This window comes from Lactuca saligna, chromosome 9, assembly GCF_052625555.1.
Source record: "Lactuca saligna cultivar CGN05327 chromosome 9, ASM5262555v1, whole genome shotgun sequence".
Taxonomy (NCBI): Eukaryota; Viridiplantae; Streptophyta; class Magnoliopsida; order Asterales; family Asteraceae; genus Lactuca; species Lactuca saligna.
Genome location: NC_136425.1, coordinates 18,596,038 through 18,612,100, shown reverse-complemented (window position 1 = coordinate 18,612,100; position 16,063 = coordinate 18,596,038). Strand labels below are relative to the sequence as shown.

At 32.1% G+C, this 16,063-nt stretch overlaps 1 protein-coding gene and 1 long non-coding RNA gene across 3 annotated transcripts; both read right to left on the bottom strand.

The window, feature by feature from the left end:
• Positions 1 to 5,962: 5,962 nt before the first annotated feature.
• LOC145017262 (uncharacterized) lies at positions 5,963 to 7,761 on the bottom strand. 2 transcript variants are annotated; one of them, XR_013666446.1, is made up of 3 exons: positions 7,563 to 7,761; positions 6,867 to 6,986; positions 5,963 to 6,246 (listed from the first exon to the last, which is right to left on the bottom strand). It is a non-coding gene; the product is annotated as an uncharacterized LOC145017262 (long non-coding RNA). The 2 variants fall into 2 exon arrangements; XR_013666445.1 differs by lacking the exon at positions 5,963 to 6,246 and having other exon boundaries at positions 6,737 to 6,986.
• A 6,563-nt stretch (positions 7,762 to 14,324) lies between these two features.
• On the bottom strand, positions 14,325 to 15,372 carry LOC145016042 (uncharacterized). Its single transcript, XM_078974477.1, has 2 exons — positions 14,787 to 15,372; positions 14,325 to 14,716 (listed from the first exon to the last, which is right to left on the bottom strand). Exons 1-2 carry the CDS (start codon positions 15,370 to 15,372, stop codon positions 14,325 to 14,327), a joined length of 978 nt encoding a protein of 325 aa, XP_078830603.1.
• Between the last annotated feature and the right edge of the window lie 691 nt (positions 15,373 to 16,063).

Below are 16,063 nucleotides of genomic sequence, written 5' to 3'. Positions count from 1 at the left end.
GAACTGGATTTTGCGAACGAAAAAGCAGATAATTGATCAACAATTGGACAACGTTTTGAATCGAATGACCAGTAACAAATGGATTATATTGGGCTAACAAATGAACAATGACAGATTATCATTTTGGTCCTAAACATATGGATTAATGAATAGTAAACGTGTTTGGGTTCGATTAATTGAAAAAAAAATTAATTGGATCAACAAATTTGGCATGAAAAGAAAATAGATCCAATGGAGAGACTCACCAAAGATTTCAAATCTTTCATTTCATTGTTCTTGAAATAGTTGTTTAAACCTCCAAGATTAAGCTCTGATACCAAATGTAGGATCCCATGGAAATAACAATTGCGGAATTAAGAAATACATAATTGAAAAGACACAAATTAACATTTAACACAAGTATATAGATAATGGAGTAGTACAAAATTTATATAAGCATGTGCATGCTTGTATACAATACTCTCTCTATCTATCTAACTCTAAACTACTCATTTATACAAAATATGGAAGCTCTCTCAACCTACAAAGAATACTAAACTAGTATTTATAAGCTAGCTCAACCCATAAGGCCTTCTACATGAGAAGCCTTCCACCTTCTCTAAGACCTTCACAATCACCTTCTATATTGAATAAGGGAAAGCCTTATACATCATCATCCCATAGAGAGCTTTGCACCCTAAAAAATGTACCATTGGTGGCCCTAATGACGGTGAAGCTGAAGTTGAATTTCCAGAAGATGTTATCGTTCGCTATACATATAACCATATCCATTCAATTGTATCCACCATTTATTCATCCTTTGAAAACCATATTGATGATACATGGTATTTTCAAGATAAAGCTATTTTGGTCCCAACAAATGAAGAAGTCGATGCTATCAACGACTACATGTTAGAATTTATGAAATATGAAGGGAAAACATATATGAGTTTAGATTATTTATGTGAGATCGAGTCACACGAATCTTTTGAGGAATCAATATACTCTCTAGAGGTGTTGAATGGTTTTAAGGCTTTTGGAATTTCCAGCCATAAACTTACACTAAAAACAGGTGTTCCAGTCATGTTACTTCGTAATACCGACCAAACCAAAAGACTGTGCAATGGTACTAGATTACAAATTATAAGGCTTGGAAGACACGTCATTGAACACCGAATCATATTTGGTAGATTCTTCAATGAGACTATTTATATACCTTACATGAAGTTAACTCCGTCTGATAAAAGAATCTCATTCCATTTTTATCGGAGGCAATTCCTCGTAGTTGTTTGTTTTGCTATGACCATCAACAAATGTCACAAACAATCATTATCAAATGTTGGATTATACTTTCGTAGACCCGTCTTTACTAATGGTCAGTTATATGTAGGACTGTAAACGAATTGAACGTTCGGCGAACCGTTCGTGAACTGTTCGGCGGGAAGTTCGTTTATTTAATAAATGAACGAACATGAACAAAAATTATCGTTCGTTTAGTTAAATGAACGAACATGAACAATGGCCTCGTTCGTTCATTTATGTTCGTGAACGTTCGTTTACGATGTTCATTTATGTTCGTTCGTTTAAGTTTATTTATATTCATCTATATTCAATTATTTTTTATTATATTGCTATATTATATGTTCGTTTATGTTCATATATGTTTAATTGTGTTTTTTTTTTTTTTAAATCTTTGTTCGTTTATGTTTGTTCGTTTAGCATGTTCACGAACATAAATGAACGAACATGAACAAAGTAATTTGTTAAACGAATGAACATGAACAAGAAAATCTTGTTCGTTTATCCGTTCGTGTTCGTTTGTTGTTCGGCTAACTTAAACGAACGAACATGAACAAGACCTTGTTCGTGTTCGTTTGGTTCGTTTACAACCCTAGTTATATGTAGTTGTTTCTCGTATCACAAGTACAAAATGTTTGAATGTACTCATATGTGACAAGGAAGACCATTCAACTAATAAAACAAAAAATGATATGTATAAAAATGTCATTCAATGATTATAAATATTTACCGATTTCGTTGTATTTTCTAGACACTTTAATATTTCCAATAACATTAATTTTTTTTAATTATTGTACAACATTTTTATACCTTTATATATATATATATATATATATATATATATATATATATATATATATATATATATTAGAGAGAGAGAGGGAGAGAAGGGTTCAATTGAGAAAAAAAAGGGTTGAGAATAGGGGAATCATTCTCAGTCACTCATTCATTTTTGCCGCAAAAACCTCCGTCGTACCAGCAAAAATGGGAAAGGAATAGACATGTGTTTTCCAACAAAACATGTTTCCTTAAACTATGCTAATCATTACCTTAATATATACAAAAACATAGTTTTTTCGTTTTTTTTTTTTTAATTTTTAAGAAGTTATTTTTATCGAAAAATGATTTTAAATATACTAAAATTCATGATTTTTTATTCTTTACAAATAGACATCCATATTGATATAGTTTTAAGATAAAATAAAAAAATTATTTTTTTTATATTTTCAGCTATCGTTATTCATAAGTGAATAAAAATGAATCAGATTTTTACTACAGCACATTCGTTATTCAGTTATGAATAAAAACTATATATATATATATATATATATATATATATATATATATATATATATATATATATTTACAATTTAAGTATCATTCATATATGAATATAGCATATAATAAACATAGTATATTCATATTTAAATATTAAACGATGTATTCACTTATGAATATTACATAGTATATTCACTTGTGAATATTAGATGGTATATTCACTTATGAATATTAGATAATATTTTCATATCTTAATATTACAGAGTATTACATGGTATATCACATATGAATATTACATAATATATTCATTTGTGAATATTAGATGATATATTCACTTATGAATATTACACAGTATATTTACATATGAATATTACACAGTATATTCACATATGAATATTACACACTATATTCACATATGAATATTACACACTATATTCACATATGAATATTACACATTATATTCATATATGAATATTACACACTATATTCACATATGAATATTATAATTTATTTTCACAAATATATATAATTTTTATATGTTATTCACATATGAATATAATGATCCAAACAAACACACCATACATTTCTATCCAAACAAGATTAAACAATAGCAAACAAACATCCATGAAATCATTGTCATCTGTTTTCTTTCATGTCAAATGAAACAAACCAAACTCCCTTCGTTATCGTTGATTTCAAGTCAAACCCCTTTCTCCATCTGTTCATGATGAACACACCGAACCTGATCAAATCCTTTTCCCCCATCTACTCACACGTTGAACATCGATCACCCAAACACCCACCTAACTGATTTACAATCAAAATAAAAGAAACGAGAAGAGGTCCGTACCAATTGAAGCAGCAACTGCCCTATCGAGATCCTTCAGCACTTCCCGTCGATTATCACAGCCAAAAGCCAGCATCTTCTAGACTATTTCCGTCGATTGGAACCTTGGTTTCCCTTTATGCCTTGGCTCGTTGACCCACTAACACCGATGCCATCTTCCCTCGCCTCCCTCTCTCTTCATTTATCGCCGTCAGGAAGCAAATGAGAGGCAACGGACATCCGACCCAATCTCCTAGCAAAACCAAACCCTCGCTTCTGGCTTCTTTCCGATCGCAATCTCCTAGCAAAACAAAACACCTCCTCCTTTGGTCTAGTCAAAACCACGGAGACCATCTCAGTTTGCGAGTCGGGCGATGAACCTCCGTGCTTCTCCCCCTTAATCAGACGAAGACGAGCACCGGAGAATCTTCACCTTGGTCTCCTTTGCTACCGACGACGGGAGGTGAACGAAGGGTTGCTGCAAAGCCTGCTGTGTTCGTTCATCGATTCACTTCTTGTTTTCCTCTCGCCATCATCTGCTTCGTATCCCCTTTACGACTTTACCCAATCAAAAAAAAAAAAAAAAACGGATTGATGATGGTTTAATCGAAGAAATCTGGATGATTGTTGAAAGTTGGAGAAGAAATTTGGATGATGAACGATGAATGGGTTTGAACTACAGATACGTATTTGATATTAAAGGTTGTTCTCATATTTACAAGTTTGTCACCGTGTCTTTTTATGCTTGAATAAAATGAGTGGCTGAGAATGATTCCCTCATTCTCAACCTTTTTTTATTTTCTCAATTGAACCCACCTCTCTCTCTCTCTGTATATATATATATATATATATATATATATATATATATATATATATACTAGTCATTACCCGCGCAAAACGGCGGACGACAAATAGTTTGTTTCGACAATTAATTTCTTTTCGATGGAGAATGATTATTTTCAAATCAATCATTAGTTTGTGTTAGGAAACATGTCATATTAAAAATAAAGAAAATTAATGAAATGACCAAAACCTTGGAAGAGAAGATTTATAGGAGTTTGTTTAAATTTTAATATTATTTTATTAGTGATTAGTTGTACAATTAGCTTAATGATTTGGACGTCTTAAAAAAAATATTATTATATTATTCAATCTATTTTTAAAAATAGTGGTATTTGTTTTATAAGATACTATATATATATATATATATATATATATATATATATATATATCAAGTTTGTAAAAAACGTTTGACGTTAGCTAGTCGGTGGACTGGGGTCAAGGGATTAATCGGCTAGGCGGAGATTTACCGGGGGATTAATCGGAAACCATTAATTGCTAATTTGTTGAATTTTAAAAAATTAAATATGACTAATATTAAATCAAAGTACGTAATGATAACAAAAAGGTTAATATTATTAATACAACACTAATCATGTCTCAAATAGTTTCCATTGAAATAAAACTTCTTCAAAATATTAAAATTTCATCGTTTTATAATGTTTCACTCATTATGTATGCAGGGATTAATCGCTAGGCACCCTCTAATCGGTCGAATAGTGCCTAAGGATTAATCGAAGATTAATCGGGACCTAGTTAGGATTTTTACAACAATGATATATATATATATATATATATATATATATATATATATATATATATATATATATATATATATATATATATATATATTATGTGTTGCCCTGCGTTTTCCGCATGTTATAATCTAGTTTTTAATATATACTAGATTATAACCCGTGGAAACCACAGTTATAAAAATAATTAAAATTTTATAATAAAAACTCATAATTATTAATTAAATTGGTATAAAGCAAATCAGAAAATTAAGGTGTTGAAATAAACATATATGAAAAAATATAACAAATTACAAATGAAAATTAATAATAAAGTTTTATTACAAATAATAATAAAAGATGTAATATAAAAATAATATTTTATAAAGTATTTACGAATTGTATTTATTGAAATTTGAATGGAATTTTTTTAGTTAAACTTAATGACATTTTTGGAATAAAAGTATGAATTACAATAATAATTCTAAATGTGGTATCTGTCTTAATAACACATTTTCCAAAAGATATTACTTGTAGTCAAGTACCATTACATAATTCATTTTTCTGATCAATGTTTGTCAATAATATAATTAGAACACAGACTTTTGAAAAATAACTCATCATTTGGCATTCGTGCGATTTTTAAAACATTGTGAGTACAAAATTTGCATCCAACTTATCATGAACAAACTTAGATTGGGAGAGAGTATCTAAAATTAAATATTCTATTTGAAATCTTGAATATAATAATTTAGAGACACAAATTGATTAAAAGAAAATTCTTAATAGGAATAAGTAATATTAATGATTTCTAAGATGATATTTTCAAAATAGAACTGTATAAAATGATGTATAAGTAGGTATTTTAATTTAAATAATAAAACAATATTATTCAAAATAACAAAAAGATAGTACAAATCACAAAATTTACAAGAATTGATGCGTATAAAGATTAATCATTGTAAATGACTTGATATTAAAAAATAAACACTAAAATTCAAATATATTTCAATGGGAATGATGTAATTAATTAATGATTTTTTCAAAGTACGATGTTACAATATGAAGAAATAAAAGTATGAAGTTATAATAAACATATCAATATAAGTACATTGCCATTTGTTGCCAATTATTTAAAAGATATGCCATTAAATAGAACTGAACAAAGGTTTACAGAACTAATAAGCTCTAAATAGAACTTTTGTTAAAAAAAACTGACTTGTTTCAAGTTTCTGAAGCACCACCTTTAGATGGAAACTGTTTAGAGGAATTAATTTGAGATTGTACAACCTGTTATAAACAAACTCCATAATCATGATTCTCCTCCATATACTTCAATTTTAACACAATATCCACAATATTATATTTCATATTTACTTTCATAATTATAAGCCATCTCCCAGTCTCCAATTTTACGCACCACAACTAAGAGATACCATAATGTAAAAGAGTGCCAAATGCAAACCTGCTTAGCAGTTGTGCTCTTAACATAAGAAAGTGGACAAAAGTTTAACCAATTTTACTTTCATTTTTATTTTGAAAATCTTCTTAAAGATGTCCTATATGATATTACAATCAAACTTTTAATAGTTCTTTCATGTATTATGTTTATTTTAATTTTATTTACACTACATTTTTTCAAAGTTATTTTAATAATTACCTCATCCTACAGAGAATTGTATAAATCGTCCTTCTTTCTTGGCTTCGACAAACAACAATTCCATTTTCTACATTTTAATCTAACAATAACTCTTACTAATAAAAATGATTAAACTACAAGTTATCTTAAAAATGTATGGTTATAAGAGTGAATGCCAAATCTCATTACTAATAGTTACCTTATACATTATTTGTGTCGATATCTACTAAAAGCGAGGCAACCAATTGAAATTAATATGTATAAATTAGACCTTAACAGCAAGTCCAGACTCATGTTGTCGATTGGCTTCAAATCGAGATATAGAGAATTTTGAGTGTGGATTCGAGATGTGTAAACCTTGTAATTCCCTTTATCGTTTAGTACCTATAAACTTGGAAAAAAAAAAATCAAAATTGTTAAATTACAAAAATGAAAAGATGAAAATATAGTTTTACCTTAAATCGAGAGAAGTCAGAAGTGCAGAAGATGTATAACATGTAAAGACTAATTTGGCCAAATACTCACAATATTTTCAAAAAGACACCTACTTTCAAAAAAACAAAATGATGATTGGGTCAATGAAGAAAATGAAATACCGGTGAAGCTTTAAGCTACAAAAAGCCCTAATCTCAAAATAAAATCTGGAAGAAGGAGAGATGAATAAACGACTACATCTACATGATTTGAAGAAGGAAACCGATGGTGAAATATCTTCTAGAGAGAGCACAGGTAGATAAAAGAAATGTCAGACGATATAAAAATAGCAGCGGTGAAATCACAACCTAGAGAAATCCCTAATTATATCAACATTTTTGTTTGCCCTTTAATCACTGTGAATATATTATGATGACAATCTTTTCATCGTCCAAAACCTTAGATAACCAAATTGATGTGTATAAAGATTAATTATAAAAAGAATGAAAAAGAAAAAGATGAAGAAAATCTTAACAGGGTATTTTTATTTTACCTAACTGAGTTTATGGTATGAAAGAAATGCCATCAAAGTCAAAGAAACAAAGAAATCCATATCTTCTTCGTTTCATTAGCCATGGTCTTTACCAGGAGATGAGAAGTCGAACCAAAAAACGGAGAAGGAGATCCATGGAGTATATGAACTTGCCCAATACTTTTTACAGCATATGGCGTATTTTCTTCCTAAATCAAACATCAAACTCAATTTTTTTTATAGAGAAAATGACAAAAATAGTCATTTATACCGATGGCATTACAAAAACAACAAAAAAAAAATCGAAATTACAAAAATAGCCAACGATTTCACAGATGGAGATGCCCCATCTGCGAAATGACCTTCTCATCTGCGAAAGTAAAAACACCTAAAGCACAGTTGTGCTTTTTGTGCTTGTACTTTCGCAGGTGGTTTTAATTTTTTTTTTTTTAATTTTTTTGCTGTATAAATAGGGGTAAAATCGCAGATGGAATAGGTCCATCTGCGATTTACTCTCACTCTATCTGCGAAATCGTGGTATTTTTTTTTTTTTTTTTTTTTTTTTTTTTTTTTTTAAGTTTGACTATGAAATGAATTGGTTTGACTATAAAATCATGTTGCTATATAAAAAGTTTTGTAGAAAAAATATCATTTTGGTTGTTATTTGTTTAGGAACTCTCTCTACAATTTGCTCAAAAAATGATTGAATATTTAGTTTGTCTTGTAACCGGTGGGAGATGGCAAGTTAATGGAACTAATTTTGAATACATATGTCCACAGGTAGGTATTTCTGAACTTGCTTTGATATTCTCTGAGTATATTAGTTATAGTGATTTTGTATCTTTGGTAATAAGCAAAATTGGTTTGTTAGACAAATATAGAATTAGTCTTCGTTTCCACCATCCTGAATTAAATTATTATATAACTATAGTTGAAGACATGGATGTTAGAATGTTGATAAACATAATCAAATGTAGTGGAGGAAGGGCTGTGAAAGTGTTTGTGGCGGTTGATGACGTTGAGGAGGTTAATGGGGTGGTGAAATTGGAAACCAGCTTGTTGGTTATTTATGCAGTTATAAAGGGAGCAACGATCCGATAGGTACTTTCAATACTCCTAGTGTACCTCAGTTTCACAGTGTTGCTGAAAATGTTAATGTTAGTTATTCACCTATTCACTATGTGGATCCTGAGAATTACAAGTCTGTTGGTGATGATGATGTTGGTACATATCTTAATCATGTGGGTGGTCGTTGTGATGATGCTGCCGAACAAGAAGTTAAACTTATGAATAGGCGTGTGGTAGATAAAAGTAAAAAGAAAAAAAATTCAAGTCAAAAAAATGAAAAAAATCATGTTTACGGGCATTATGTTGATGTTGGTGATGTATGTTTGGATATAACCGAGCTACAAAGCAATTCCGATAGAGATGAGTTGGTGATGAAGTTAAAGCTAAGTTTCCCGATAACCTTTTTCACGGTATGCCCCTTGTACCAGCATGGCCAGTTGATATTAATGAAGATATCCCAACACAAATGGTAGACATGAATCTTCAAAAGATTCAATGTGAGAGTATACTTAAGAACAAAGAACTTTTAAAGCGGTGTATTGGTAAAAAATGTCTTCGAGAAGGTTTCCAGACGAGGACAAGTAGATCCACCAAATCAAGGTATGAAGTTGTGTGTGTTTCGAAAAATTGTTCTTGGTTACTAAGAGCAAAAGCAATTAAAAATTCTGATGGACTTTTCCAAGTGAATAAATTTGTTGATGTACACACATGTTCTTCAACATTGTTGCAACCTAATCATCGGCAAGCAAACAAATATGTTTTGGGTGAATATGTTACTGATGTTTTGGCTGAAGACTATAGTAGAGTTTATCGGGGAAAAGAAATTGTTAATGATATGAATGCTCAATTAAATATCAATATCTCATACCATCAGGCATGGCGTGCGAAGCAATATGCATTGTTGTCGTTAAGGGGTACGAAAGAGGATTCTTTACCAAACTTCCGGCGTATTGTCACAACTTGCTCAAACATAATCCGGGTACTGTCACACATATTAAAACAGATGCGGATGATCGCTTTGAGTTTTTATACGTCGCACTCGGTTGCTCGGTTAGTATTATCATATTATATTAATTTTTTAATATTTATTTTGATGTATTTGAATAGATATACAATGTATTGTAGGTACGCGCTTTTGTCAATTTTTGTAAGCCGACCCTAGTAGTAGATGGAGCTCACCTAAAGGGCGAGTTCAAAGGTACCATGTTACTTGCAGTTACTAAGGACGGACAAAACCAAATATTACCGGTTGCATATGGTATATGCAAAAATGAGTGTACCGATTCTTGGACATGGTTTTTTCAAAAACTACATGATTGCATAGGAAATATGCAGGAGCTTACAATTATATTTGATAGGTCTCCAACTATAGCAACATCCGTTGCCAACATTTTTCCTCACGCTCATCATGGAATATGTGGTGTCCATTTGTATTTCAACATAGTATCTAGATTCGGCAAGAGTAAGACGGTTAAAGGAATTTTTTTGGAGGCGTGTAGGGCGTACACAGTTGATGCTTTTGATGCTGCCATGGATGTTATGAAAAAGATAAAAGAACCAGTATGGGAGTACTTAAAAAGTATAAATCCAGAAACCTGGTCAAGGGCACATTTTAAAGGGAACCGATACAATCTTATGTCGTCCAACAATGCGGAGTCTATAAATGCATTATCTAGACACGCACGTAAGGTGCCAATACTTATGTTGATCGATTTTTTTCGTGCTACAATGCAACAATGGTGGTTTCAAAGACGTAACTTTGCAGGTATTAAGTAAATTTGTAATATTAATGTTTTATTAGTTTTGATGTTATTGATCTTAACTTCTTCATTTTGGTTGTTTTTTTAGCGGAAGCAACAACAACACTTACCCCTTGGGGGGATGAAGTTGTAAAAGAAAACAAGAAAACCTTTACCAAATGGGATGTTCGCATGATCTCAAATACGAAATGCGAGGTCAAAAAGGGGGCACAAAATGTGATTGTTGATTTTCAACATATGACATGTACATGTAGGCATTGGCAACTTGATGGGATACCTTGTGGTCATGTCATAAGATGTTTAACAGTGAACAATTACCAAGACTGCTCGAGGTTTGCATTAAATGCTTACCTTACCGAAACACTGAGGAAAACATATGAGGAATCAATAAACCCTTTGCTGAAGCCATCCGAATGGGAGATCCCCGATGATTTGATGATTGTTAAGCCACCTATAATGGATAAACGTCAGCCAGACAGGCAAAGAAACACAGACCACATTCCATCCCAAGGCGAGGGTCCAATTATAAAAGAGTGTTCTACATGTGGTCAATTAGGACACACGAGAAATAATTGTACTGGAAGGGCGTACGGTAGCAGAGCAGGTCACATAATTCTACTGCAGAAATGGCATATAATATTGGTGGTTCAGCGGGTTGCTCACAAACCTATAACGCTGATTTTGATATAAAACAACCTTGAAATTAAGAGTAATGACGAGTTGTTAACTTATTATGTATTGTAATATTTTTATTAACTCTGACAAGACATTGCTATGCTTTCATATTTTAGTTAAGTTTGTTGATTATAACAATGAATGAAGCGTTTATATTATAAAATATAGTTTGCAGACTTTTTTTAACAGTTACAACATGTTATTTAAAAAAAATAACAAACGATCCTTTGGCAACCTAATCTGTTTCATGATAATATTACAACAACTTTGTAACTAATTTTTAAACTCAGGGAACTGCAATGGGTACTTCTCTTTCTCCATTGTTATATAGTCATCCCTAATTCTCATTTTGTCTTCGAAACGATCCTTTTTTACCATAATGTGTATCAACTGCTCATCCTTCTCAGCAATCCGTTTTTCAGTCGTTTTGATTGCCTTCTTACTCTTTTTTATCCAATCTTTATGCTCTTTGATTTTGTTTTTATTGAGGTCAATCCATTCTTGAGCTTGTTTGCATTCCGATTCAATATCATTAGCAAGTTGAGTGAGAAGTCGGGATGACTCTTTGTCCTCTTCTTGTTGTGCTTCAGCCTTCTTTAATTCTTCAAAATTTTCATGTGACATATATGGCCCAGCTGAAGAGGGTGTAAAAAAAGGGTCTACCGAATCACAGTAGTAACAATCTACTTCGTTGCATGAGCAAATTTCGAATTTGTGTGAGAAACTCATAATAAAGTCGATATTGTATTAAACTGGAGCAATAAGTGGTATTTATACATACTAGATAGTAATGAGAAGTCCAACTTTGAAATGACTAGACAGTAATGACAAGTCACTGTAGTAACCTGCACATCGCAGTGGGACCCTTAAGTGACAAGAGATAAATGACAGCTTGACATGACAAAACACTGCATAAAGCTGAAAATCGTAGTCCAAATATAACCATTTCGTAGTCAAAGTATTAATTCATAGTCTATTTATTTATATAAATAGATGTTTAAGATCTAAAAACCAAACACCCAAATCACCTAAATGAAACGAACTCCCATTATTAGAAATGTCGTCGAATGCAGCAAGTTCTTCGAATGAAGTACCTGGTTCCAATTCTGAAACGCCATGGACGACAAACGAGGTGTTAGTTATAACACGATGCTGGCTAAGTGTTAAGGATGGTGTATCATTCCTTGCTCCCCCGCATTGCCTAATTGGTGATGAATGGAGTCGCATCACATCTTTGTTTAACCATGAGATGGGAGAAGGACAAAAAAGAGAAAAATCAGATGTTGTTACTAAGTGGATGGATGTAAAGGAAGAAGTGACATGGTTCAATCGAGCATGTAGTTATGCGAAACGTAACAATGTTCGTTATCGTGACGAATAAGAGTTCTTGGAAGTTGTTACAGAGTTTTACATCTGTGAGCATGACGGCAGAGACTTCGAATATGAGGAAGTTTGGAAGGTTGTTAGAGATAAACAGTATTTCAAGTAGACCGCTCTAATTTCTGTTAAGAATAACCCATGGACTTGTGTTTTACGTTAATGCTTTGTTCGTATTACGTCGTTGTTTTTCATGTAATTGTTGTAATGTTTTTAATGGTTCATGGAATCCTTGTTACTAATGTATTCTAATTTATTGTGAAAACTAATGCAATGGCCATTTATTAACTCAAGTTAATCATACGAGTTGCTCACATAATAAACTAAAATATATTTTAAACAAATGAAATACATACGAAATACATGAAAATAACCTAGTACTCACATAATAAACTAAAATAGATTTTAAACAAACGAAATACATACGAAATACATAATAAATACATGAAAATAACTTAGTACATGAAAATAACCTAGTACTCACATAATAAACTAAACTAGATTTTAAACAAACGAGATATATTTCAAAATATTCCAAGGGGCTTCAAACTGGAATTCCAACCCGTTACTTAATGACTTGTATTCCTCCTTAGCAGCTTCCAAGATGACCTCCTCAGTAGCATTTAAACGGGTGTCGTCAATTTTGGTATAAAGATCGTTGAATAATAGAACTTCGGTTTTCATTTCATACCATCTTGCTAAGATGTCTAGTTCGTCACGATTGTTTCTTGTAGCCATTCGGTTTTCAACATTGAAAATATTGGTTAAACGACTCCAAAACATTGGATCGTTCAACTTGCTTGTCTCGTACACATGAATATAAGCATGTGTAAGAACCAAGAACTCTTCATTGATCCATGATATAAAACTCATTTTGATTGAAACAAAGAGAGTAGAATCTAAAAAACAATATTTGAACAACTGTATTGGTTTATTTAATAAAGTATTGCATGTAACTTAAGGTCAATTTATAGTAGTTTCTACACAAAATCGCAGTCCAATCTTCTAATATGTCTGCAATTCATAGTCAAAATTAACCGACGAATGCAGTGTACTATACTTATAACACAACAGATCACTGTTCGAGTTGACAATTCATCCCCGGTTGAATGACAACACAATACGTTGCTGCTTGAATTGACAAGTCATTGCACCAGGAAAGTAAGGAGTCGTTATAAATAGATTTCAATATCCGTTGTAATTGTATTGTATTACTTCCCTCCTTACAATTATGGACTCACCACATATATGGAGGAACGCAGAGGAGGTCGCTTTGGTTCAAGCTTGGATTATAACTGTAGAGGAGGATTTTCCACCAGGTCCCCCACAAGTTCGTGCTGGATCATTTTGGTCTCGTGTCTGTCATTTGTTTCACCATTTAATGAGCCGTACTCAATATCGAAGAAGAAGAGATGTCAAAGTGAAGTTTCTGGATATGAAAATGAAGGTGAAACAATTTCAACGTATTTATAACGAGTTGGATAACGAACATGCAAATACGGATGAAGACATTCTACGGCAGGTGGCTTTGGAACTATACCGTTTTGAATATGATGGCAACGAGTTTACCCACTTAGATGCATGGAATCTTCTAATGAATGTCCCTTATTTTTAATATGCATGTTGGTTAAGTTAATTGTTTTTCGTTATTTAAGTTGCTTGTTGTTGTATGTGTCTAGTCGTTACTATTTAATAAACGTCCATTTCTTTTAATGTATGTTGTTTCCTCAATAGCCAATATATAGAACGTAATAAAATATAAATGGGGTACATAAATAACTAATACATAATACGACATAAAATATAAACTGGGTACATGGATAACTAATACGTAACACAACACTAAAATAAAAACGGAGTACATAAAAAACTAGTACATTATACTACCTAAAACATAAAGGTGCTACATGAATAACTGCTGCATTGAGGGAGGTAACAGGACCACCGTTTCATTTGGTATTTCCCAATGCACATGTGATGGTATAGTATTCACCAACTCAGATCCATATGCAAGTTGATACACATAATTAGTGAACTTGTAATCAACTATTCTGTGAATGGACTCAGATGTACGGGTTCTTAGACATGCTATAGCGTGGCTACATGGTATACCGCTTTTTTGCCATTTACCACAACTACATACCCTTTGTTCAAGTTGTACGTTGCTGGTGGCAAAAGTGTCATCAACTTCAAATGTATCCCCATACAAACGTCTTGCATTACAATTATAAGACTTGTTGAGACATTTTTGAACCTTACTCTCAACGTAAGGGGTCAACCCACCAGACAACCTCCCTGTAAAATTTGATATTTTAATAAAAATAGTAGCACAATAAAAAAAACTAAATATAACAATCTCCCTTACCAGCCAGTTCGGCCCGTTCATCATACTTTGATTGTATCGATGTGGTGGTTAACTCAATTATCGTTGTTATAGGAAACTCACGTGTGGATATAGATTGCAAAATTTCAGGGACGTCAATCGATTTAACATTGTAACGTATTTTTGGGAAAAATGCTCTTGTCCATTTTGAAATCGGTATATCGTCAAGCCAGTAAATTGGACTCGTAAGCAAGGTGCATAAAGGTGGTTTCCTACATGTACTTTGCAACCTTTCCAAACACAAGTAAAAATCATCAACGCTATATGCATTGCATGACTTCCAAAACAACGATTCGACTTCCGTATTGTTATATCCGACAGACTCACGTATCTTTCGAGCTATATCTTTAGGATAATATCCATGATAGGAATCCGGGTAGGCACTCTGAACACCAAAGTCTATGTTATCACACAGGTTGCTTATGAAACCAACCTCTATGTCCTCACCTAAACAATCTCTTAACCTCATCATGAACCATCTCCATGATTCTTCACACTGTAAGGTTCCCAAACCAATTGCTAAGAGTAGTGGTTCATGATTTCCATCTAAAGCCACTGCGAAGTACATTGTTGTCAGAAAGCTCCCAAGAAGGGGTAAATAACCCACATATATCAGCGGTATCATGCACCTAAGGAAGGTACGAATCTACATAAAAACGAACACATATTAGTGATAAGTAAAAAACTAATCGAGATACATTACCATCAAATATTATATAACTGAATAAAAGAAGTATGTTATACCACACAACCTAAAGCCACAAAACAAAATTGAAAGCGGTTGGTATCGGTTTTCTTAATGGCTGTGAAGGTATTAGGATTTGTTCTTTGAAGGTTATGCAAGAAAATTGGTAGTTGAGAAAAGGTTTTTTCGCTGTAACTACTCATTTTCAATACCGATGATAATGCTCTACAATCATCACACAAATGCAATATGAAACAAATGCAATTATAAATAGAAAATATTGTATCTCTACTATTCAAAATTCATAGTTTAACCTTTTAAATTCATAGTCAAACCAGTTCATTTCATAGTCAAATTTCACTGACCGACATGACAATACTACAGAATGTACTTGTCTGCATTTCGTAGTTTAACTTTTTTAATTCGTAGTCAAACCAGTTCATTTCATAGTCAAATTTCACTGACCGACATGACAATACTACAGAATGTACTTGTCTGCATTTCGTAGTTTAACTTTTTTAATTCGTAGTCAAACCAGTTCATTTCATAGTCAAATTTCACTGACCGACATGAC